Below are 26616 nucleotides of genomic sequence, written 5' to 3'. Positions count from 1 at the left end.
AATGTTTCTAGCGCTTTAGATGTATTTCTGTGGAGTGAGTTTTCATTTTCAGCCACACTAACTAACTCAAAGTGAAATGCAGAGCTTTGTTAAGGCTCAATGATGTGTTTAGAAAATGTGGGTGGCTTCTTAAAGTCTCCTCAGTACAGCTAACCTTACAAGTACTGACTGAACTTCCAACATCAAGAGAAGAAAAACGCATTGATATGCATGTGTCTCTGAAGTCTCTCTTCTACCGAGGAAAAAATTGGGCTTATGCTTCAGAGAAACTGTTGCACTTGACTGGCCTCTTTTTGAATGTTAAAGCAACATATTTCCCTCTGTGGTTTGTAGGGAATATCGGCAGCAAATTGTGCAGATCTGTGTAAAAATTGCTTTACCTCGATGTGCTCACCGTCCCAGGAAAAGACTTCAGTGCTGATGATAATTGTCGAGCACGGGTCTGCTCATTCGTGGAGCGTGGTGTCTGCCTGTTAAGTGACAGAATAATTACACAGAAAGCTAAATAGGGCTCTCAATGAGTGTGGGGAGTGATAGCAGTGGATGTGGAGGGAATACTGATGCTCTAACAGTGTTTCTGAAGCCTCCTCCCTTTGTTCGATTCCCTGCTTTATTTGCCCACGGCTGCCTCCTCCCCTTTGCGGCGAAGCAAGCTCATTGGAGGACAAGTCACGGGTTGGCATTCAGGTCCGCAGCGTGAAGGATTCTAACTGTTGCTAAGGTATTTTGAATGGTTAGTTGACCGTTAGAGGAGTTAATTTGCTTTCCATCTTCACCTGCTGAATGCTAGGAGACAGCATGGAATGTGTTGAAAGTGTGAAATCTCAGGATTACTCAGTTTCTCATCAGCAGACCAGACAGTCTGCACTATCACTTGCTGTCTGGGGTGTTAATGGCTTCAGGCAAAATATGTTATTGAGATTTGACCCACATCGTGTTGGATTTCTTTATATTGAACGTCTTTTAAATCCTCTGCCAAGAGAAATTTGGCAACGGCTGCTGCATTCGACAGATAGGTCTCTTTTAAATAGAAGTACAAGAAAGAGCTCAGGTTCACCCTCAGTTCAGAGCTCATGTAGAGGGAAAGCTATTTCAGCGCTGCAGACTGAGCACATCATTGAAGGCAGGAGTCAGAGGAGCTTCCTTTAAACCCAGTTATCTCTGCTTCTATTCACTTATTTTTCATTATGTAGTTTTAATCTATTGAGTTCCTGTATTTCTGTGAATTAATGGGATGGTTTCTGCTTCCATTATTTCCTTTACTTGTATGGCAATTAAACTAATGTAATTGAGGTTCTAGTGCAGATTAATTTGTGTTGTAGCCATAATCTCTATCCCTTTTTACTAATCTTTATTTAACCAAGAAAGACTAATTTAACTTATAAATCTCTCTTTCAAGAGTGTCCTGCCAATAAGGACATGCAGTTGAGCGTAACAGACGAACAACATAAGACAGGCAACACAAAATATGCCACAAATCAGAATAACCCATCAAAAGAATTTTGATTATATCGGTCTTGTCTGCAGTGATGGTACTACTGGCTGACAGTCGGAGCATCACCTCCTTCTTGCGTTTACACCCCTGCAGCCTTTCCACAGCTACCATTTGGCGCCAGTCCAGGTAAGCTTACCCATCCACCCAAAGACATGCACTCCAAAGTCTCTTTCTGGATCACAAACCGGTGCAGGGAAATATGTTCAGTGCATGTTACTGCACTACACTGAAGGTGACAATGTGTCTGCGTACCTTTCACTGCCGCCTTGCACCTCCACCTGTCATTTGATTGGTATGACAGGCCCTTATGCCCCATTTGTGTTACTTCCTCTCCTTCAGTTAAACTAAAATAAGCTCAGTCAAATGCCGTCAGCAGTTTTCTCCTGCTGCATCTCCTCCTGATACTCTAGTTTAAATTTAGGTTCACCTCAGACCACACACACCATTGTTATGTCTGCGTATAGAGGGGAGATGAGAGCCGCTGGCCCTGTCTGTGATTCTGGGGGAGCTCATCATCACGGCTGCACGGAGCAGCATGAGGCTGGGCTGCCTGGCTCTGTTGGTATTGAGCAGGGAGGAGCGCCCCGAGCGCAATCCATCAAGAAGGAGCCGTTTGCACTGTGGGAATTGACATGAATAATCCATGCTTTCTTTACCCTTTCCTGTGTAACTATGCGTATCCCATTACATTCTCGGTTGCCTTTCCTTCAAATATCCAACCGCTGTGTTTGTATAAAACTATTTATATTGCTCATTAATGATTTTATAATGTCTATATATAACTGTGATCAAGATATTATTGAGATTACCTTAAAAAGGCTTTTGAGATATGGTTATTTATTTTAATGTAAATGATGCATAAAAAAATCTAACTAATTTTGAGATTTTTCTTGCCACACATGTATTTGCCTATTTTGAGTATTATTCTTACTGTGCTACTATTAAAAGTGAAGTAAGTCCAGCTGAACAATCACCCTGGGTGAGGTTCACTAAATGTGTAGTATGAGATAATCTTTGTTTCATGTGAGCAGGACTTATTTTACCACTACTTATATTTTATTCATATACATTTTTAATTAATCAAACTGTCCATATATGGCATTTTGTAGTAGCATGGAACATTACATTTATTATAGGTATGTCCTGTGAATTTGCTTGATACTTGAGCGTTGGCCTATACTCTTCTCTTTATTCTACTTCAAATAGTAATAATGAATATCTTTGTTATGCTGAAGATCAGTATAACTGGGCAATAATACCAGCACCTCATTGTTCTTAATTTGTGGTTGTTGGGACTAAACTGCAGGGTCAGATACAGCCGGGAGATGAAGGGCCAGTGGACTGGTTTCAGGTTAAATCAGCTTGGAGCTGGTTGAATAAGGTGTGTAAAGAACAGATTTTATGGATGAATCGGGCTTTGGGGGCTTTCTAGTTTGCAGTTTTTTATGACGGTCATAAACATTGATTTGTGCAGCGTTTTTAATGGAGGACCCTCTTGAGAGCTCTGAGTCGTAATCACTGTTTGTGAAGTCCTGTGGTTCTAGTTTTTTTTATTTACATTCCCCAACAACAGATGCTAGTCTTACTAACCATCAGCACTATTTCTTGCCAGGTGAATTATGCAGTGAATGCTGCTGCTGAGGAGATTTCATACTATAGTGCTGGATCATAGCTTAATGGACTACTGCCCCACTGTGGTAGTAACAGTGCTGTGACCAAGTGCCACGTCTGTTTCTGTCCTTTACTACTTCCATTTACAGCCTTCACTTGGTTTGAGGTGAGCTCACTATAAACCCATCCAACTCAAGCTAGTTTATAAATGTATTATCATCCCCTGATTTCCCTCTATTTGCCTGATAAATGGATAGAATCCTCTGGCAGTGATTAATATCCAGTGAGACTTGAGGAGGGGTTTACGAGCTCTGGATTTAAGCAATTATAATGTGGACAAATCATTTTGCTTTAATGAGATCTTGGAATATCTGATAAGATATCCAATCTCTATTTTTTTTTTTCCGCAGCTCTGTGCTAGCGGGATGAAAAAGATGCTAACTTAATCAAGTAAATTGAGAATTTGATATCAACTGAATCTTCCCATTGATCTTCTGCCCACCAGGTGGTATTGAATAGCAAATGCCTGCATGTGATGCTGCATAACTTAAACTGACCAGTAGAGATGTGCCATGTTTGCAGATTGGACAGTGTGATGGCTTTGTGGTTTACGTCCCCTTTCTCTCCTGCTAAATAAATCAGTCTTGCTTTTAGGCACTCCTGCAGGCTATGGAAAAGCCCAATAAAGAACGCTCTACCGTAGGTCTTCTGCCCACTGGGGCCAATATTGTCCCTCACTGTCACTCAAACAGGTCAGTCAGAAAAATATCCCCCCGGCTTTTATTCTGCCTCCATGAGCAGTATAATCAATATGCTGGCTGTATTGTGCAGCTGGTGGGCGAGGCCGGGAGCTTCTTACAGAGAGGGCAAATGCACACCAGCATGCGCACATCCTGTAACGCACTAATGCACCTCAGGGCTCTGACATCAATTAAGAGAGACAATGGACAACTGTCCTGTGCATTGCAGGCTAAAAAGCTTTAACATGTGAAGGAAATGTGGGCGTTGTGAAAGGAACCGCCATTACCGATTAGACCTCTGTTGTGTGACATTTTGCCACCGAGGTCCCCTTTTAGTTCTGGGTAATTTTTTTAAATAATTTGAGTAATCTTTTTAAAGGAATAGTTTGACATTTTGGTAAATATCAGTATTTGGAGTTGGATATCAGGATTGTTACACGTTTGTAGGCCAAGTATACAGTCAACAACCGTTTTGCTTGGCCGTGAGCAGTGACTTACTGGAGGTTTCCTGGTAACCCCACAATGACGACAAGACTCCAGGAAGTCACTGCTCCCGGCCAAGAAATAGTCTGGCACATAACACTGCGTGAAAACCTCAACTTGTAATTTTTACACTTAGTTTTTGTATGGAATAAACAGAGTTATAGCGTTTTAAATAGCAAGCTTTAGAGGTGCTGGCAGTTGGATTTTGTTAAATTTGTGCTAAGCCAGGCTAGCAGTTTCCAGTCCTTAGCTAAGATAAGCTAACCGGCAGCTAGGTGCAGCTTCATGATAAGTGTACAGATATGACAATAGAGTATATCTTCCCATCTAACTTTGCCAAGAAAACAAATAAGCATTTCCTTAACAGAAGGCAAAGAAGATTTATTTCAATTGATTTCCTTTACAACATTCTGTCTTTTTCTAATCTCTGATGGTAATAATAGTGAATAAAGTGTGCGTGGAGAGTTCTGTGTGGATCTTCTAGCGTCACAATATCGTTTTCAGACTGGGTTATGTGTGTGAGTCTCGCCTGTCTGGACACAGTTGGAGCTTTTCTGTCGGGTCTTCTAATAATAGCAAAGCTATTGCCAAGGTGCAAATGGTGAAACTCAATGTTTTATTTATTTTGTTCGCTCAAATGGATTTTCTAGCTGTGTGTCAGAACCTTAATCTGCAGCAGGGATGGTGGTCGACGCCCACATCATGTTTTCATTTATGTCTTTTTGTGAGTGGGGGTAGTAGCCATTACAAAGTCTTATCATTTGAGAAATCCGGGTGCAATTTTCTATTTCCACAGAAGCCATGTTTCCATCACTCATTTTAATGTAGATGGCATATGTATACCGGTACTAAGACCTGACTTTTTTATTTTTTTATTTTGTTGAATTTAAAACATTTTCTGATACTAGAATTCTAAATAATGAATTACTATTTTTAATAATAATGTTGTAATTGAACAGTTTTTTAATGTATAATTTGGGATTTAAAGGATGTCATGATGCTTTCCACCCCAAGCGGCAGGATTGGCTTTGACAGCTAAATATTTTCCACCCTCCTGCTTCCACCTTCCACACCTCACTGCACGTGGCTGACTGCAGGTATGCTTGTCGTGCTCTTTTTGGCCCATTTTAATTGGGTTTCCCCCTGAAGTGCTTCCAGAGAGACAACGGGAATATGTATCCAAAAAGCCTCCAGATCAATTCAAAAGCTCTGTGTTTCTCTTGACGGCTGCTACTGAGCAGGCATGGGCAGGGCATGGCTGACATCCCAGAGTCATGGCGGGGAGCTGGAGTCTGGAGAACCAGTATGTCTTCCTCTCCTCTCTCAGAGAGCTCTGTTTGGTCACTTGCTATCACCGTCTGTCACGCCACAGAGCGCCGTGGCCACACACTCTTCTCACATGCATCTTTCCATCCTGGCCATGATGGCATAACGTTCCCTAACATACTCAGCACCTCAAAAGGGAAACATGTCATCCTTGTCTTCTCACACGGTGCTAAAAAGGCCTCACACTCCCCCCAAGGGAGCTCTACTTTTCCTCTACCGATCGATCGGCTGAACCATCGCCTTCATTCATCTACCTATCTATCCGTCTTCCTGTCTTTACGCCTTGGTATTTGTCTCCCGTCTTGCTCATTGAGGATCTCTCAATAGCTTTTGTTAGTAATCAATATGTTGTGTCACTCTCTCTTTAGAATATAAATAATTCTTTTAGTTTTAATATGGATCTAAAAAGCAGGACATCCTGTATCCGGTATGCACTCATTACATACAGTGAGTGGAATCCCTCCCACTGATGCAAATCTCTTACTTTGTAATGTGTGCAGCCTGTTTGGATTTTGCTTTCCCTAGCAGTTCTCCTCCAAATGTTCCTTAGATTGCTTTTTTCCTCTGCATTCAACCCCCACGCGAGGAGTATTGATCGTGCCAGTGCACTAATTATACTGTTTGGCCTTGGATGTTTCTGTGAACCGCAGTAAGTCTTTTATCGGCATGTCTGGATTTCTTGCATTCCCGTTAAAAGAAGAAAAAAAAGCTGTTTTGATTACAGAAATAAGAGTATGTTGGGTTTTTGACTCCTGATCTCTGTAAAACACATGTGACACCTTCTTAAATGACCAATATGTCTATCTGCAGTCACTTCCTGTGCCGTAACATGAGCTCTTAACTTGGCTGATCAGCACCTATGTGTGGGTGTGTATGTATGAGGGCAGTATTTACATATGCATCCATGCATATGGGATTATGCTGTATGTATGTATGTGTGTGCGTGAGTGAGTGTGTGTGCACGTGCCTGTGGGCAAAAGTACAGGTCGGTACATCCTGCTCTGCCACCATCTGTGCTAAGGCAGGCAACAGGCCACTTAATACACACTCACCCTCTCCATACAGCCACACAGCTCTGTTTTTGTTTCTTTAAAAATATGAAGATATCTTCAATTCTAAATACCAAATATGTGCCAATCATATGCCAACATGCATTTAATGACATTGTGCAAACATTTTTTTAAATGTATACTACAATTAATGAGAGCTACTGTGTGCTTAACCTTTTTTCATCAGGGTGCTAGCAGGTGACAATTCAAAGTTTGTATCAGAAACAAACAAAAAAGAAAGAGAATACCTATGGTCGACAATATACAACAAAAAACTCCCACACACTGTCACTTACAGTCAGAGATATAGTGACAATATTTCAGTACATAGATCTTCATCAGGTTACATTTATCTGATACCTAAATATCTTTGAATGCAAGTGAAGAAGACAGTGTGTGGGAGTTTTGTTATATAACAGAAACAAAAAAAACATTGTAGCTACATGCTGATTATTTATTTCCATCAATTTAACTTCAATCGCACAGTTACACAGATGGTCAGCCTGACATTTTTTCACATATAAAATATGTCTTGAATTGACAGTAAAGGTTTAATATTAATATTAAAAGTATAATTATTATCATTAAGTCACAACACATGTTGGAAAAAATGTCCCCAACACACAGGGGAATCCATGACCTTAGATTGAATTATACATGTATTTGCACTACATTATGATTCCAGATACATCCTCACACTGAATGCATTTCCATGATTAGAATTTCAGTTCCTTCTGTAATTGTCAGGAATAATGGTGGTAGATTGGGAATCAATAAGGAGCTTGAGACTCTGGTGACCTTTGTGTGCGCTCAGAGGAGCCCCAGCCAATGACATTTTAAACTCAAAGGTCCCCATGGGTACGCACTCATCAGGCGGTGTGTAAATGACACTCTTGGCGATCCCTGTGTTTCTAAACAGTGCTCAGCCTGGCAGAACATATAGATGCATCGAAGCAGTCCGCAGTGTATGTTTAGCATAAGCCATGCCTGTACATAGAAGCACGTAGCCAGATAATATTGCAGGTTGGAGACAGGTTACAGAAAGATGCAGATATGGCAGACATAAATAATTCAGTTGTTCGGTAAAGTATGCAGATCTCTGCTTTATAAGCCCTAATGAGCAGAAACATCTGTATGCCTGGGGCATATTGTGACCCTTGTAAACCCTCTCCAGCCAAGTCCATTTCCATTGGAGTCCTTTGTTTGGCACCGCTTCCTGTCCTCACCTGGAGGCGCCCTCCTTCTTTGGGTTCTCTCCCAGGGAGTTGGGCTGAGTCGTGCTCAGTATATGCGGATGCACACCCCAGCGTCAATACCATCTGCCAGCTCCCCGTGGGGCACCAGCCAGGTGCTGGGCGCGCTTTCACGCCCGCTATGCCACAACAGCACTGCCTGCTGTGATCAGCCTCGCTGAGCCAACTGTTGATCATCCTGTCCTTTCATTCCCGCCCAGAGACTCATTATTAACCCAATGACACGCTGTGCTTAATATAGATTTACAGCAGTCTAAAGATGGATTCAAAGTATGTTTGAGTTTTTGATGAATGCAGATAATTTCATGAAGCCAGATTGAGCCTTTGTTTTGTGTTGCTTAGCTCCTCCCCTGTGTTTGCTGCAGGTCTCCCAGGTTGTTTCCCTCGAGATGCAGCTTGTGTTGAACCACAGCTTTGACTTTCTGGATCGACGCAGTGGCACCATGTTTACTGGAGCTGCCGCTCTGATGTATGAGTACTACTCCATAACTACTGGTAACATGGAGACTAAAGTCAAACCTGTACAGGGAGAAAATTGAGAAACTAAACTGTTGTTAAATCAGGAATGTTTACACAGTTTTTAATGTGGCCTGAATCCTTCCAGCAGTGCCAGGTGTTTCTAGCGTTTGCTGTATGTTTGTGATGTATGCAGATAACTCATTCATGACTCCTCCACCAGGAGCTATACAGGAAGCTGATGTCAGAAACACAGCACAAGGGGATCAATGTGAAGCTTCCCCCTTAAAGGGTGAGTGAAGGGCTTAATTGCCTCAGCTTCACTTTGTAATACTTACTTTTGTACAGCTTTATTTCATTATCTAGTACAAAATGCGTTGTTCAGTATTGTCAGTGAGTGGATAGTTCTTGTTGGATTGTTTCCTTAATTGTTGCAGTTTTTCCTAATTTTTTTTCCACCTTTTAACAAGTGTACATTTCTGCTCGTTACAGGCATACACTCTTTTCAAAATAAACTCTTCACAGGGAACATCTTGGTTAGGGTTAGGACTAGAACAAGGTTTGGGTTACAATAAGTGTGTTTGAAATACTTACGATCACCTAAAAGAAAAATACAGCTCATATTCAAGTCTACTTTGTCAAAAATCAATTTTCCTTTTTATTTTTTTTCAAATAGAGCCCCCCAGGTAGCCGTGGGGCCACAGGTCTCAATTCTCAGCTCAGTTACTCAAAAAATATGTGTGCCACTTGCCTGGAGAGGGTACTAAACATACTTTATTGCTCTTTAATAATTGCTTTTCAACATTATTATCTTAATGCAGCCCCTTTTATGGGATCTGAGAAAATACCATTTACTAGTTCTCAGGAGCAGAGTGACAATCTCAGATGTGATGCGTCCCGGTCCGTCTCTCTCCTGCTGTTTGGCTCTTTTATGAGGCCTGATTCATTGGCAGGCTGTATCCATATGATATTAATTGATCTCTTTTCAGCGGGATGGCACTCTTGTGTGTTATGCTCGTAAGTATTATGCTCTCGGACAATGATTTTCATTAAACGGCATTCCCCAGACTGTCACTTCAATTTTATATCACAAATGACTGCAGAGCTTTACTTTTGAGTTCCTTTATACTCTGCTAGAAAATCAAGGGTTCTTGGTGTTGCAACCCAAACTTGTGCTCAAGGTCACAATGTATAGCTGCATAGAGGGTAACGTCATGCATAATGTATGCAATATAGTATTCATTGCTAATTAGCACTAACAGGAAAGGATGCCCCCAGATTTCCCCTGATTTTAGTCTCATTTGCATAAATATAATGGGGCACAAGAGAGTGTAAAGCCTAACGTCTGTCCTCCCCTAGAGGAGGAGGAGAGGTGTTACTAGGATCTGGGTGCACAAGTGATAATTGTTAGCGATCTGTTATTCTGATGCCCAGACCATAAACTAGACGGTGCAAAGTGAACAAAGAGACTGTGGCTAGCAAACAAATACAGAATTAATACCATGAACCCGAAACTGACGCAATGGAAAGATAAAGCTTTTACTCAGATTGATTTTTTTTTTTTTTTTTAAATGTAGATAATTAGTTTGTGTCCAGGGCACCAGTACAATTAGCTCCTTCTTTTAGTTTGACAGATGGATATTTTCCACTGCATGTCATGGGGAGACCTTGAATAAATGCTTGTTTTAGACAAATGCAATAATTATTCAAGATAGATGGCAATGCTGATGAGAGCAGATTGAGATCAAACACCAGCGATTCTTTCTCTATAAATGTAAAAGGCTTTGATGGAAGACTCCTTTAACATTTGCGTTACCTAAAACTGGGAATCATAAAAAGAGGGTTGAATAATGGTGGTGATTTGGGGGTGGGGGTTGCGGTTTGAGGGGAATGGTGATACATTATTCACAGAGGTGGGGGCCTTAAGTGCCAAATTAATTTGTTTTTTCTTTCCAGTTGGATGGCAGAATAAATAGGCGCTGTCAGTCGTGCAGTAAAGTGCCGTGCATTCATTTAGAGAAGTGTTATTGCTGCACTGGAGCAGTACGGTTTTAGCCAAGCAGGCCAGCCTGGTGGGTGGAAGCTGTGTAATTATCTCTGGTTCCTATGATGGCAGTGATTGCTAAAACAGCCAAGTGGTCCCAGAGCACAGCAGGTGTGACTGTCAGGCTGCAGGTTGGTAGGCCTGTTGGCGGACGTGAGAGTACATGAACAGTTGGGTTGGTTGTGACTGAACAGACCAGTGCTGAGGTTAGTTTTCTGTTAATCTGTGATGACAATAGCACAAAAGCACACTGGTAGTTGTACAAATAGCTTGAGTTTGATTCATTGCATGCTAATATAGCCATGGAAACGTCTTCAAGGGGATCAAACACTGTCAGAACGCTTTCAGCATTAGATGTTGCATGTGTTACCTACTCTTTTACCATCAAGGAAAGCATTTACAGTTTTGTTTCAGCTTGTCATTTTTCACAACTCTCTATAATGATGTTGAAAATATTAAGAACAGATTGGAGTTGACAGATATGGCGTGGCACTGATTAAAGCGGACCAAAGCAGATGTTTAATTTTTTTTCTCTCTTTTTCCCCCATTGCGTCTAAGCAACTCTGACAACGTGCAAATGCAGAAACACAGACATCTGCTGCTTCTCAAAGAACCAGAGGAACGAAAAATTAATACTAATGTCGCTGGACCGTATTTATCAGTCTGACATTCAAAAGAGCTAAATGCTCTGCTTATTCTCTACGATACAGAGGGAACTTTGAAACATGCAGGACTTTCAGTGGTGTGAGTCAGATAGTTGATGTGACAGATGTTTGCCAAGAGATATGATTTCTATTGATGCTCACACACAGCTCGGACTGAAACATTTCCTCAGCTGGCTTAATTTTTTCATTTTGAATCCCTGTGTCAATTTCCTTTTTGTGCTGCAGTGGCTCAACTACTATGGACAGACAGATTCATTTAACAACTTTTGTTAGAAATTTAATTATAACTAGCAGGCATAACATTTACACATACAGTGAACAAATACACACAGAATGTACTGTACAATACACACAAAATGCAGAAAAAAAAGTCTCTGCAGTGAAAATACTCACCATGGCAAAAAAAAGAAGGTGTTTCATGTTGCCTCACATCAGCCTGACAGGGAGTCAGAGGAAGATCTGTTCCTCCTCATACTGTTGTGTGGTGAAGACACTTTTTGAGATGATCAACACTTACTCGGCTGACTAATGAGGTGGATTCAGAAGGGGCAAAGGGGTGGGTTGAATGTCTTTGTTAGACAGGCCTGCAGCCTCTTTTTTTGCAGCCTTGCTCCCAGGGGAGGCCTCACAGACTGCCTAATTGAATCAAGTACACATAGTGCCTCCCCCTTCACGGCTCGGCCCCTCCCCGTATGAGAGGAGCTAGGAGGAGAGCTCTGGCTTTGATGCTTTTGTTCTCCTCAGCCTCATGGACAGCGCCACGGGGCTTCACTGCTACTAGTTGCCCGCTGCTGGATGGAGAGGCGCATCATAACTGCTGCACTCTGACACTTGTTATCTCTGCAGATGTTGCCACTACACTCCACTGCTGAGGCAGATGATTGGTCTGTTAGACTCTGCAACACCATAAATTACTAGTCCAGCTTTGGATAGAGGGAGCTGGCCCAACCAGAAAAGATCAAAATGTTCAATAGCCCATTTAATCTGTATTTGATAGAACACAGAGTAACACCCCCACACAATAATTCATGTATCAGTGGGCAGGTGGCCCAGACGAGCAGGACAAACAAATGTTAAGAAGACAAGGACTGTGTGACTACGCATAGCTTACTGCCTTGTATTTCCCAGACGCAGACAAAATGTCCTTGGCGCTCATCGCAGCTCAGTACCCTCATTTCAGAGAGGCAGATTGGAATTGTGCTTCAAGGAAAAGTCTGCTTATTAGATGGCCTCCAGATGCCAGGTTAATGAAGGATCTATTTGTGAGCCAACATTCAAATTGCAAGATGCAGAGCAGAGAGTCCGGCTAGAGTCTGTCTCTGAGACGTACCTCATCCTGCTGGCCGAGCTCATTTCTATAAATGTCATGTTGTATTTTTTTCTCCATAAATTGTCTCTTGTGATCCAGTTTGCAAACCTTGATCTGGCTTACTTTTAAAGGGTTTCTAATGCAGTGCATGAAAATTAGATTTTTTTTTTTATGTTGGTTTGAATTTTTTGTGTCATACTGAGGCCGCTCTAAGTACAAGTGTTGTACCAGCTAAACACAGGGAAAATAGCACGGCTGTAACTTTATTTCCCTTTGTATTATTCTTCCAGACATGAGCTGTTATCCTGAATTTGGACCATCCTTCAAAACTAAGGTCTTTCTTTAATCAAAATAAGCTCATTTGTAAAACTGAATTGGCTATGAGTAAGGCTCCTAAGTATTTTTACAAGACTCCCTCTCCAGCCAGTAACTCAATCATAAAGCCGTGCCTGGAAAGCAGTATTGCAATGAACTTGGGTCAGATATGTCTAAGAGGCTACAATGTGATTGTGGGGAACAGCTGGATTAGTCCAGTCAATGCGTATCCGCTCTTAATGATATTAGATAGGAGTCTGGAGAATACCTTCCAGCACACAGCTCTCATTTTGACGAGCCAAAGGAACAAGATAGTTTCAGTCACACATGATACAGGCTCTGTCTGCTGGACCGTCGTTCTTTCATTTCAAGCGTATCAAGGTTACATTACCGCTGCAAACCATATTGTTATTTGTTAATCGCCTTTGAATTTCTTTAATATCAGCATTGGTAGCTCTGACCCCAGGGGTAATGCATTGACTATGTGGTGGTATTAAACATCCAGAATATCTATTGCTCCATGCATTCTCCCAATGACTCCATCTTCCCTGCTTGAGGCACATAAAGGAGGAGTCCTTCTCTCATATTGTCCCTCCCAGGCAACAGGGCCACGCCCAGTCCAGCTCTGTGTAAGTCCTGCTGCTGGAGTAGCAATACTACATGTTGTCTAAACTGTATCTGATGAACAGGAAAGTTACAGCACCTCTGCTTATTGCATGCAACATAACACTTATGATCAGGTTAAGTTATATTAAAACAAGTAGATGAATGGTATTGCTGATTTCACTCACATTGCATTATCTGTAGTTGTGTTAGCTTTATAATTGTAGAGTTATGTATTTTGAAGTACATATTGATTGTAAATCTACATGGGCTTTCAAAAGTCTTCTGACTGAGACTGATCAATATCCTCTCTGAGTACAGATTTCAGATTCATCAGACCTCCTTATATAGTATTGATTTTGTGCCCTGAAAAGAATCTGATTACTTTTTTCTCATCAGTCAGAACAAACAGAAGCTTGGTAGCAGCAGTCGGTAGATCTGCTGTGCTTTTATACTTCCACTTTGCCTTTGTGTGACGTGCGACTGAAAGGTGCAGATATCAATATAAAGAAAGGAAAGAACGAGAGGAATAATATGAAGAGCATCTTTATAAGTGTGTGTGTGTGTGTGTGTGTGTGTGTGTGTGTGTGTGTGTGTGTGTGTGTGTGTGTGTGTGTGTGTGTGTGTGTGTGTGTGTGTCATCAATCTTGGGGTCTCTCTGCTTTAATTATCTTTCGACTGCTGGCTAAAATAAAATGAACCCTGCACATGATATCATTCAGAATTGCCATGCATTTGATTGTCAAACTGGTCTTCAAGCATTATCATCACTGACATTATTTCAATAATAACAGTACAAATGTGTGAAATCCTTTTATGTATGTTTTATTGGCAGGGCTGTGGTACTCCCTACAGGCATGGACCCAGGTTCAGATGCAGCATTATGTATGCAGTCCTACTCCAGCAGAGCTGCAGTGTACAGTAATTTCCGAGCCTCCTGCCGCCGGGCACTGTTGTGGTTTGAGAGTATTGCAGACAGAGGGACGGGAAGTGTGGAACTGTGCCCTGAATAGTAATAGCTTTACAGACACCTTCCACACATTGTAGCTTTGCAGTTTAGACACAGCAGAGTGAGCAGAGTCTCTCAGCACTTCTCACAATCAGAGGTTAGTGTCAGTCGATCAGCTGACGGGAGATGAAATGGGGCCACAGTGACATCTGGTGGCTTTGTTTGGTCACTGTGAGGTGTGGTGTGGATTGTGATCGTCTGGTTTTGTTTTGACTGCTTTGGCCATTACAAATACATTGTCAAGTGAGAATCTACCTATGTTTTAGTAAACGGTGTCAGAGCACCAATAAGTAATAGAATTTGGGTTGAAGCTGGCTATTTTAGCTGCTTTAACTGAGCTCCTAAAAGCTTTAGAATATTTATTCTTCTTCTGTTATGACTCCAACCACAACTATATGGCTTCTTTTCTCCTCATAAATGCCTTTTTGCCACGCTGTTGTGACTTTCTGTCTCTCTGTGTTGTGCCAGAAATTGAAGGCTTTCTGTAGATAATGTAATCAACAAGGCTAAAGGGCATTTAGCAATGTCTAGTATACGTAAGTCTTGTGAAATGTACGCAAAACCGAAATGATACGAGGTGGCCTTGACAGACAAAAGCTGGAGGAAAGGCTGTAGAGCAAACTAGGAATGTGTGGGAGGAGGGATCATTAACGTGGGCAGTTCAGTCTGAGTCTAAATGCAAGAGCTGAGAGCTTTAGAGACCTTGAACATTGAGGGTCATTAAAAGCCAAGGTTCTGGTGGATGTTATATGGAAGACACCCAAGCACGTGTTTATTATTACCGGCATTTTAATCGTTGTTTCTAATGTATAATGTGGCACTAAAATACCAGAAAGAGACATTTATGTAAATTTCCACTTTGACTACCTCAAAGGTATTTCCTGGGAACCAATCTCTGCATAAAGCACTCCATGATCCTACATTTAGCAGACAGCAGTGTCATTAAAACGGCTCTAACCAGGCTTATTTACTGCTAATTCCTCAGTTGTTTACTTCTTTCTCCTGTAGTTCGCTGATAAGGGCTGAGTGGGGGTGCATGGAGCTCCTTGGCTCCTGTCTGGTGTGCAGGTTGGGCTGGGCTGCTCTGTTTGAAGTGCCATACAGGGACCTGTATCTGTATCCGGCAGCCGTAGCAGACCGTAACAGATTTAAAGCTATTCCGCTATTCCCACCACACCACAAAATGTGTAACCTCGCAATCGCCTCTGATCTGAATACAGATGTGCTGCCGCGGTTGCTTCACAATGAAGCTGTTCCAGCAGTGTCAGCTATTGTCCAGCTTGTCTTGTACCCGCTCAGCTCCAGCTAATGGCCTATCATCTGTCCATCTTAACAGGGCTGCTGAATAACCCAGCCTGGTCATTAAAGATCAGAGCATTGTCCTGCACAAAAAAAAGGGTTGAGGGTTAACTTCTCTATTGCACATTCTTATCTGATTTTAGAAATGTAAATTATGTACCTAGAATGCACAATGTCCCGTCAGCCCCTCGTGCCTTTTCTTGTCTCGGTCGATGTGAAGCTAATGTAAGTCTTTAACCCTCTGGTGGACCCCTGGCTAATGCCATTATTCCTCTCTGCACATGACAAATGGTCTTTTCCAAGGTAGCTATGACTGATGAATGTATACCAACCAGCACTCTAAATAGTCATCTTCTCCACAGTAATGTACACACTGGAATGGGAGCAATTTATGTGGTCATCATTTGGGTCCATTGACCCTTATTTTAATGGCAGTTGCTCTCCTGACCTGTTCCCTCATACTGGGATAATCGAGATGCAGGCCATTTGCTTTCTGACACAAAGTGTTCTCAAGATCTCCATCTCCTGGATCTGGGCTGGAAGTCTGTGTTTCTCTCTAAGCTTGGTAATCGCATCAGTCGAGTTGTCTGACCTCAGACCCGGGTTTTTTCGGTAAGGGGTGTGTGGCTGGGTGTTGACACCATTGCATCACTTGTCTTTCCTCCGATGTAAATTCAATCCAACTGACAGTCCTGCCAAAATAGGAATGATGTATTACACAAGAGGCACGCCTTCCGCTCTCTCATCAATCTTCATGCCCTTTTCACAGCCTAAGACGAGATGTGGCATGCTTTTAATTTTGAGCTAAGATATTTAATTAATTTGGAGTTGTTTGTTTTTAACGGACAATCGTTGTTATAGCTACAGCAAGACTTTCAACTTGAAGCCCTATATTCCATTGAATAATTTTTCCAAAACCTATTGAAATGTTTGTTAGTTTGTGTTTCCTGTTTATATGCTAAGTTTCATACATATCTCTGTATCTTTCCCTCTTGGGTACAAGCAACATTAGCATTTTGATGTTTCTCTGAACTATTTAACAGCAAGCTGGTCTCAGTAAATGTCAACTGGTGTGTTAGTCATTAAGCTTCGGTTGTATAGCTTTTTGGAAAGGTCATGTTGAGCCGGCAGGGAAAAGCAGTCACTGATACTTGCTGTGCTGTGGCTGACTGCAACATGGTTGCCGGCCTGCTGTTGGCAAGGCTTTAGGGCTGGTTGAGATTGCTTCATTGTCCCCACAGGCTTAGTCATACTGCTTATATACATGTTTGATTAGGATCAGAACATTCACAGGAAGCACACTACAGTAAACACTAGAAATCCAATGGCCTATAAATTATAGACTTGGTTTGCTTTTTGGTTTTGGGGAATGTGACTAATTTACTGTACTTAAATACAAATTTTAAATAGTTGCACTTTACTTGAGTATTTACATTGTATGCTACTTCTACTGCATACATTTCAGAGGGAAATATTGCATTTTGTATTCCTGTATTTGTTTAATTTCTCCAGCTACTTTCCAGATTGTAATGTTACATTAAAAAATATATACTCAGTTTATAAACTACAACACATGGTAAAAGATTAAAAAAGTTACCCGCCAGAAGCAAAAGTCAGTTAAATTCACATATTAGATCAGGCGATACTTGAGTTCCTCTTTGCTTCTGGTTAGAATTTAGGGGAGCGCTTCATCATGCATGTTCAGTGTATAAGCAGATATTGCCAGTTAGTGTGATCTAGTCAAGAAGTTTAAACAATTCAGTAATACTAGATACTTTCAACAATTTGAGGTGTCAATGTGTGGTTTGTTAAAATCTGGAGGTGATATTTTATCTTTATTTTCACCTCATTACTGTTACTACTGAGCAGTTTGCACTCATTCACCCACACTATTCATTACGCTCAGGGCCGACCCTGCTTTTACGTGCTTGCCCTGTTTGTTTATGGAGCACTGTGGTTTCAAGACAGCATAAGCGTAATTGACAGATGTTGATTTACTGATAATCCTTGGCTTTGGTCTCACTGTGGACCCCATAAGGAGAGGGCTTGGCTGCCAGCCTCACACGTCCTTGAGTCAAAGCAGCGTGTTGCCCTTGACATACACCCTTCTCTCCATCCCTGCTCTCACTCTGTCGCTCTCTCTCTAGTGCAATATTTTATAAACCTTTATACTCACATAAAGTCTCAGGGCAGATGTGAATTTATTTTGCTGACAGGGCACAGATATGATTACATGCAGAGCAAAATGTCATTTTCTCAGGGGAGCCCAGTAATATAATTTTTTGTGACACATTTTGTCACAGCTGGTTGAAACAACAATTGGTTGAAATTCAATTTAGCATAATTTAATCATATTGCATGTAAAGCCTGAATGCTGATAAAATACCAATTTGAATGGGAATTTTCTCAGATATAATTCAGTGCTGCAATGAATGAGGACTTTTGTTGTTTGGGGTGTAAATTGTACAACAGAATTATGCATAATACAAGACTCTATAATATAACTATGAAATGTGTACAAATTGTGGCTATTATCTTATGTTATATTACCAATGTCTCTGGATATCAATATTAATGAGTCTTTTAGAAATTTCCCCAGCACATCCTGTGTCCATTTGGAATCACATCTCCATCTGCAACCACACACAGAGTGTCTCATTATGATTAATCTAGAATACTTGTGAGCAGTGAGAAATTACTTCTCGTAAAACAAAAGTCAAACTATGCATCTCTTGCTTCTGTCTTTTAATCCCATTATTTCTTGATTAAGATCTCCACTGCTGCAGCACACACTAAAAGAGGAACCACCTCACTGCTGTGCGGAATTCCTGTGGAGACCAGAGACCAGCTGTGTAAACCACTACATCCTCATTTCTGTTTTTTTTTCTCCTTTCTGCTTCAGTTCTCCAACACCTCTTTTACTTCAGTGTGTTTTAGCACACTACAAGTATTTCCGCTTGGCTTGTCATGTAGATGGCATCATGGGACGGTTCAGGAGGATGGTGCTTTTATAGGAAGGAAGGACAGGGAGGATGCTGAGGTCAAATGCTGGAAAAGAGTGAATTTTGGGTCAGATGAAGGATTGAAAGGAAAAAAATAAAGGGTGGTGGACAGGAAAGGTGGAATATGTGGAGGTATAGAAAGCTCCTGGGAGCCGCCTTGCTCTGGCAGGCTAATTGAAGCTCTGTGTGGCAGCCGGCTCTGAGCTGTCACTCCAATGAAGAGCCCATTTGCTGCATTTTTCAGGCTGTGTGCTGAATTCTGATGATGTTACCAAAGACCCGGACCACAGACCGACATTGTCTCACTGAGACCCCCACTTCCCCACCCCGCATATCCTGCATGGGGACACACAGCACACTCCCAAGCTCCCCACAGATAATATGTAACAAGGTCAGCGGCATTCTGAACACGAGCAGTGACTGCAAAGCACAAAATGTGGATATCAATTATTTTGTAAATTTGTCGGGCAATCTCATACATGTTAATGTGATGTTAGACTCTGAGGGAAGTGTTTTCACTGGTACAGTACAGGTTTTCCCATGTTGGATTAGAAGAGTTTATGTCTTCTAGCAGAGCACATAGCTGCAAGCATCCAGTGAATTATTTATCATGAATTAAAGCAGTCAGTTATGAAAATATTTATCTAAAAACTGAACATAGTGGGCTCTTTATATGCGAAGCTGAGATATTCATGCACATGGTTGTTAGTATTAAATTTAACTGTGTAAACTGGGTTTGGCTACTACACATTGTCGCTGTCCAGTTCTGCCTGGTTGTTAGTCCTTGTATGTTAAATATGTTGGTAGGATGAGGGTTAAGTTCACTGTTTTCATATGTATTCAGCATTTTTACATTGTTTCCAGGTGATTCTGATAAATATGGAGATTGTAAAGTGAATGGCAGGCACAGTATTATATATATAATTGATGAATCTTTCTTCCTGCCCCCTCTTTTATCATTTAGTCTCAATCAGATCTGGTTCCATCAATGAACGTCTATCTCAGCCTAATGAGCTCCCAAGCAGGAGAGTTATTGATCCATGCTATTGAAGGTTCCACATTTGCATATAAGCATGTTTACATATGTAACTTTTTCTGAAAAGTAAAAAATTTGGAAATCCACCCTAATTTAATTGCATGTCTTTAATCATTTTTACAGTTGAAATATTTATTTTGCTCAGTATTGGTGATTTGACAACGGACTCTCACTGACTTGAGTGAAGCTGGGAATAAATGCTCAGAGGGAGCTACAGGTGCTGAACAGCAATCACTTAGAAATCATTATTCAGTCCCCATCAATCTTATCCAGGCTAGGACAGAATTCATGTGGGGGCTGGTATTTACTGAGCAGGAACCCCCCGTTGATTCCATTGATTGTTACACACTGCCTACAGGTATAAAGATAAGGTTTGATTTTGTTTATATATTGTTAAATAGAAAAGTACAATGGTGGCAGAACTCTGATGTTTTACTTAAGTGAAAGTAACAATACAATAGTGCAAAATACTCTGTCACAAGTAAAACGTTTTAGCATCAAAATATACTTAAAGTACCAAAATTAAAAGTATTGAATATAGAAATGCCAAATGTAAATAGATTGTGTACCATTGTTTTGCTTTGAGCTCTGTTGAATATGAAACATGGCACTACAGTGGAACAGGAATCCCTCTTGTTGGCTCGAGAGTTGCTAAAGCTTGTGTTGTGGTTACAGGATCATTGTTCTGACTTAATGACAGAGCTTCAACTTTTACATTCATCATCAGTTGCTTGTTTGCTATTCTGTTAAGGACTCTGTTGGATTTCTGTTGGATGAAGGCCTCGAAAAAGACAATATCCGCTGGCAACCGTGAATCTATGAAGGTAGTCTCTGATAGTGTGGAGTTATGTGTGTCGGAGGGAGAGCCTGTAGGAAAATAACAGATAATGACTCTATCTCATGTCAATTCTTTCAATGTGTGCTACCCAGCAACCACGTTCATTAAGTGTGCATTGTATATGCAAGGCTCATACTTGAAGGACTGTAGGGCTACTGACTGAAAGCTCTCTTGTTATAGAGTGGGTACTGTATGCATAGTGATGTAACAGCCTTTATATTCAAGAGATGAAGAGGTAGAACAAGCCACACACAAGCACAGTGAGTTTTGAGAGGTCATACAGTATCTACAATGTTTTTTGGATAAAAGCTTTTCTCTAAAAACATAACTGGTGGATTTAATGTTTCCATTGCAGGTGTAAGGTAGTCCTCCCACATTGTTATGGAAGACTATTCAGCATTTTGCTTGGGCAACTAATGGCCAACATTCGAACAGGGTTCCTGTTGTGTATTTGAGGCTTTTCTGCTTCAAGGTCTGCAGTCCAAGAGATCAATCAAGTTGAAACCCAATATGTAGGAAAATGTCATGCTAAGGAGGTTGATAACCCCTCCCTTGGCTACAAACTGGAGTTGCAAATTTGAAAAAGGTAGTGTTACCCGTAGTTATTATTGGGTTCAATTAGACCCCACAGAGGTCGCACCCCCTATTAGACTCCTTAGAAAACTGTTCTCATTAAATTTAGAAGAACTATGAAGTATCATTCTGATAAAACGGTTTTAGTGGTTAAAGAGGGTCTAACTGAGCATTAGGGTGATGCTATTTCTATGACAATGTCTAGCCCAGTGTGGAGATGCATTTTATCAATGACAACAATATCTCCTCATCTTCTGAAGGTTGGCTATGACCTCCCATCCCATGATGCCCTGGCAAAGATCCTACCAAATGGCCGCTGTCTTTACAAGGGAGCGAAGCCTGAGCTGCACAGAGCAGCCCAGCGAGACCAGGAGAGACCAGCTGAGAGGCCCGAGGCGACACAGGCCAACAAACCCGACATAAACCACACCTATCAAGTCCATCATCCACATAAACGGTAAGGAAGACAACTACACATTATGATCATTGTATGAATGATATATTGGTAAGGTGAAAACAAAGAATTTCCTGGATTCACTTAACTAATGAGTTACTTTTATTAAATGTGTTCATGCTTTAGACCCCCTCTTCATGACTTTGAGGATGATCCCAACATGGCAGAGATCACCGACCTCCAAACTAAGGTGATAAGACATAATCAATACTTAAACTCTTGAATCAATGAGTGAAGCAACCCCCATTGTCACGTTTAGTTAGTGAAAAGTGACACGGGAAGGCCGGTAAGATGGGACATTATGGGAAAGCAGACACGCACAGTTGGTAGACAAAATGGCAGATAGTCGAATAGATTAACATTTCTCAGACTGACTGCACTCAAGAATCGAGAATGATTAGGCTAAAACTTGTGTGAGGGTATTTATGCAGATCTTGTCATTTATCTCTTGTGGCTGTGAGCTTTTCTTGATAATGTAATTTATTTATTTAAATTTGCTGTTGAAACTTTCTATGTTCATCCATGTCAATTTTTTGTTAATTTATGTAGAGTTGGTTGATTTTATGATAGAAAAGCAGAGATGTGGGTATTAATTGGACAGTTTCATAGTTTCAGTGCATACATTTAATGTGGAATACTACTAAAATTGTACATACACAATGATAATGATACTGGTATGGAAAAACCTAATTAAATATCACATCATCACAGCTGCCGACGGTCTGTGATGTCTTAAAGTGACAGTATGTATGACAGCAAGGCCACTTTAATGTCTTCAAAGCGAGGGGCGGAAACATCCAGTATTCACAGGCAGAGACAGAGACTCTGCTTTTATTTTTGACACATGATGGGACTTTCCAGACTCATCACAGGGAGCCGGCCGTCCCATCATGCCTGTGGGCCCCCCAGCAGAGACATCATCTCATCGACAGTCATGATTGTCACCTCGCCCCTGCTCTTTCAATTAGATGCTCAATTTCACCCTTGTGTCCCACGGGAGTCACAACCACACCATCCGAGATTGGAATCCCCTAATCGTCGCCCCCTCCTCATACATGCAGCTGGACCCTGCTCTCAGTCTCCATTCAATTCTGTCTATTGAATGTGATAGCGGAGCATGTGACAGAGCAGAGAACAATGAACATGTAGAAGCTGCTAGACAACACGCACATGCCTTACACAGAGACATGTCTTGATAACAGACCTCTGCAGCGATACGATTCTGAAGCTAAAGTCAGTGAGGAAGGGCAACACGAATGTGAACCGAAAGCAAAAAATGTACAAGAAATACATTTTTGTATTCAATGTTTTTTCAGTCTGTCTTGCTGAAATACTTCCATGAATATGGCATGAGTTTTGCCTTTATATTTCAGCAAATGGGCTTTGACAGGAGGACGCTCCGTCAATGCACAACTAGGATTCATCCAAAACCCCTGCTTAAAGCTCCCATGACAAAGAAGCTTCACAGGATTGGGTGTTATTTTCCCTTTGGATTTGAGGAGCCGGAGTCAGGAATTCATTGTAACCAAACCTTAGTCAATCGGTTACAAGAACATCACACTTTATGGCATAATGTTTTCTTTTGGCATCCAGTTGTCCCATTTCTCATGTAATGTGCTTATCCGAACCCAAGAGAAATCCATTATTCATTGAGATGCTGAAACTTTGTGATAAACCGTTCATGCAATATGTACTTGCTGCTGGTATGTTTTAAATTATCTTGGTGTACAAAAATGTGTTGTTGACTACGTCCTGGAGGATCATTTGAAAAGATGGCTCTGAAGAGACATCTAGTGGTGGTGATCACATAGAAGCACTCGGCTTTAAATTTGTCCCATCAGATATAATATAAGATAATAAGACAGTAGTGCAGAGTGCAAATATGCTGGAATTAATTTTTAATCACTAATGTAGCAGGTTGCTTATATACATGACATAGTTGGATGTGCACAGTATATACATGCATGTCAATTTACAGTATATTCAGTAAATACAGAAGCTTAGGTTTATATTCGGTAGTGATATGTACATGTTACAAAAAACTGTATATATTTAAACGATAAAATATAAGATACAGATTAATTTAACTGATCTTTACTGTCCATCAGAATGAAGGCCTGCAGGAAGATACTGTTCTTGTGTGTGGTTGTTTTGGTGCCCTCTAGCGCCTACCAGAAGGGAGGAAAATAAACGGGTTGTGTCTAGGATGTTGAGGGGGCTGCAGTGATGTTACCGGTCCGTTTCCAGAATCTGGAGGTGTGTAAATCCAGAATGGAGGGCAGGCTGGCACAAACTATTTTTTGTGCAGTCCTGATGGTCCTTTGTCTGAGCTGGTACAGGACGTACATCCTCTGGTTAAGGTGTTTCTGGTTATTTGATTACAAATTACCTTGAGGTATTCAATTGAGTGGGTAGTTTTTAGTCATCTTCTACCATAACACCATCCTGGATGGCACACATGAAACTCAAACTGGTACAGTTTAACTATGAGCTCTACAGGGGATTCGCTTTCAAGGGTTATTAAAGGGATCTTTAATTATTAATTACATTAACAAACATCCCACTTCAAGCAACTGTCGTTCTCTCTATTAGGAGATGGAAAACTATCGTTCAGCCATGAGTAGGATGGCTGAAGACATCATAGCACTGAGGACTCGGGTGGTGACGTTGGAGGCAGAAAACAGTCAGCTGCGCACTGATCTGTCTCTGCAGCAGGACCTCGGCCGAGACCTGCTGGATGACACAGACGTTGACGTCATGACCAAGGCTGAGATTGCTGACCGTATAGGTAAGCTACAGCATAGCACTATGGTTTAACTACTCAACCACATATTAAATGTGGCTGAACCAAAACCATGCAAAAGTAATGATTTACATTCTTTCACCAAAAGTTCTGCAGGCTCAGTAACGTCAGAAAGTTTACTGTCAAGCCAGCAGTCCATGTTGTAATGGATTTAAGGGCATTTCATTGGCAGATGAAGTAGTGATGGTGAAAGGTGGCTCACTGTGTGTTTGCTAATCCTTGAGTGTCTATTCCCAAGCAGACTGTGCCGTTTTGTGATAAGGCAGCTCATTTAGGCCACGGACCCTGATAAGCTCTGTGGGTAGTGCCTCCCTTATCTCCTGAAGGACAGTTTGTGACCCTCAGTGAAAGGATGTTCCTCAAGGTCCCTCTGCTGGCATCAAAGTAAAGGGACCAGATTTGAGTCCCACCCAACAGACACTCCATTACATTTCAAAAGCTTTATTGATGGCTGTTTTGATCATCATAGTTCAAATGTCTAAGCCTCAGAACTGATGTAATAATCATTCTAAATTTGAAAAGTCATTGAAACTTAACTTTTTATTCTTTACAGATCAAATGCTAAGTCTCATCTTTGACAAACTTAAATGCCACTTTCTGATTTAAACATATGGATGTAGCCAGAAAAACAGCACATTCCTACACCTATAAAAATCTGCACAAATAACAACCCCATGTATTATTTCTGCGATTTATGTTCTTGTTTATGATATGTATTCCTGTTTTATTTTAAGCCTCTCTCAAATTCAAGCTAGCCAGTGAGACCAGTAAGGCTGCCTCTCAAAGGGGCCGGATCCAGCAGCTGCAGAATGACTTGATCAAGGTTAGAAGATACACAAATACACACGTTACACAAATACAACTTAATTAATTCATGTCAGTGTGTACCGAGTGTTTATATAGTTTTCTACTCTATTAACATTCTGTGTGTGTTGTGCAGAAGAATGACAGTGAAAAGGAGCTACTACAACTTCAGAGAGTTCACCAGCTGCAACCGGAGGATCTGCAGCACCACCACAGTCACTTGGCAGAGATGGCATCTTTGGAGGTCACAGTAAAACAGCAGGAAAAGGTGAACAGTTAACTACAATGTCCGGGGAATGCTTCTTTCTATGAATAACAGCTTGAAATGTATGTTTGGATTAAATCCCGTGTACATGTGCCATCCCTTTTTTCTCAGGTCATTGAGACGATGGAGAAAGCATTAGATGGCAAACTCAGAGAGAAGAATAAACAGCGTGTTGATAAAAGGCTGGTGGTGAAAAAGCAAAGAGGTAGGTGGATTCAGTGTGATGAAAGAACAATATGTTTTTCTTTAAAAGCATTTGCAGAAGCCAGAACATCCCCTCATGCTGTGTAGGGGAGACTGGCCACAGAAAGGAAGAGATAGATTTGGCCCTGGCAGCGGAAAACACTCGTCTCAGAGGAGAGCTGGACAGGATTCGGCAGCAGTCTGCTCCAGTCATTATACAGCAGATAGCACAGGTACTCCTCCACATTCAAGCCAGTATTCACACAGTGTGATGTAAAAATGGTTTAATCATTAGATTAAAGAGAATTGATTACATATATTTTAATATATATTTTAAAAATGTTATTGTACCACCCAAATATTGTCTTGCAGTTACTGAAATCTCAAATTGTCTTGTTCCCCTCAGACAAAAAAAGCACCGCCAGTCAAGGAGAAACTGAGTTTACTAAATAAACTGGAGATGGCCAAGGCAAGAGTCCAAACACTGGAGGCTCAGGTGAAAATACAAAGAAAATAGATAAATGTATTTGCTTCATTACTTTAGGATTAGTAATTAGATTAACTGATCAGTTTTTTGTTCGTGGTTAAGTGGAAGTTTTGGCTTTGAATTTATTACAGCTGGAGGAGAACTCTAAATTATGGGGGAGACAGAAACAAGAAATGTTGACCAAGCTGAGTGAGCACAGGCATGGCTTTGTCCGGACATCCACCACAATCCTACATAATGTTCCATCGGTCAGTTGAGTGCAGTTAGCCTTCTTTTTACATAACACAAACTGTGCTTTGTGTAATTATTTTATTTGATTTGCTTCTTACAGAGGTCTGTTTCAGAATCATTGTATCAGCAAAGCAGACGGAGGAAGCAGAAGCCTGTAAAATGACACATAAAGTAACAACTGAACTATTTACCCAGACTAAACATACACGCGCGCACACACACACTTAAACAGTTTTCTTTGATTTAATGTTCCAAAAAATATATTTTCTAATTATATATGTTG

The 26616-nt window shown here is 41.1% G+C and overlaps 1 protein-coding gene across 1 annotated transcript; it reads left to right on the top strand.

Annotated features, from left to right (window-relative positions):
- Positions 1-1546: 1546 nt before the first annotated feature.
- On the top strand, positions 1547-26576 carry ccdc33 (coiled-coil domain containing 33; the record flags this gene model as incomplete). Its single annotated transcript, XM_068722885.1, has 11 exons — positions 1547-1621; positions 21367-21563; positions 21687-21750; positions 24153-24348; positions 25098-25186; positions 25304-25435; positions 25544-25637; positions 25724-25848; positions 26022-26111; positions 26234-26350; positions 26434-26576. Coding segments are annotated over 11 exons (1242 nt in total), but the record flags the coding sequence as incomplete, so codon positions are not given.
- Positions 26577-26616: the final 40 nt, after the last annotated feature.

The sequence above is a fragment of the Cebidichthys violaceus genome, unplaced genomic scaffold (assembly GCF_023349555.1).
Source record: "Cebidichthys violaceus isolate CVI_PGR_0920_01 unplaced genomic scaffold, fCebVio1.0.p SCAF_3, whole genome shotgun sequence".
Classification (NCBI taxonomy): Eukaryota; Metazoa; Chordata; class Actinopteri; order Perciformes; family Stichaeidae; genus Cebidichthys; species Cebidichthys violaceus.
Note: the sequence above shows the minus strand (reverse complement) of the source record. Positions and strands in the feature narration are given on the sequence as shown.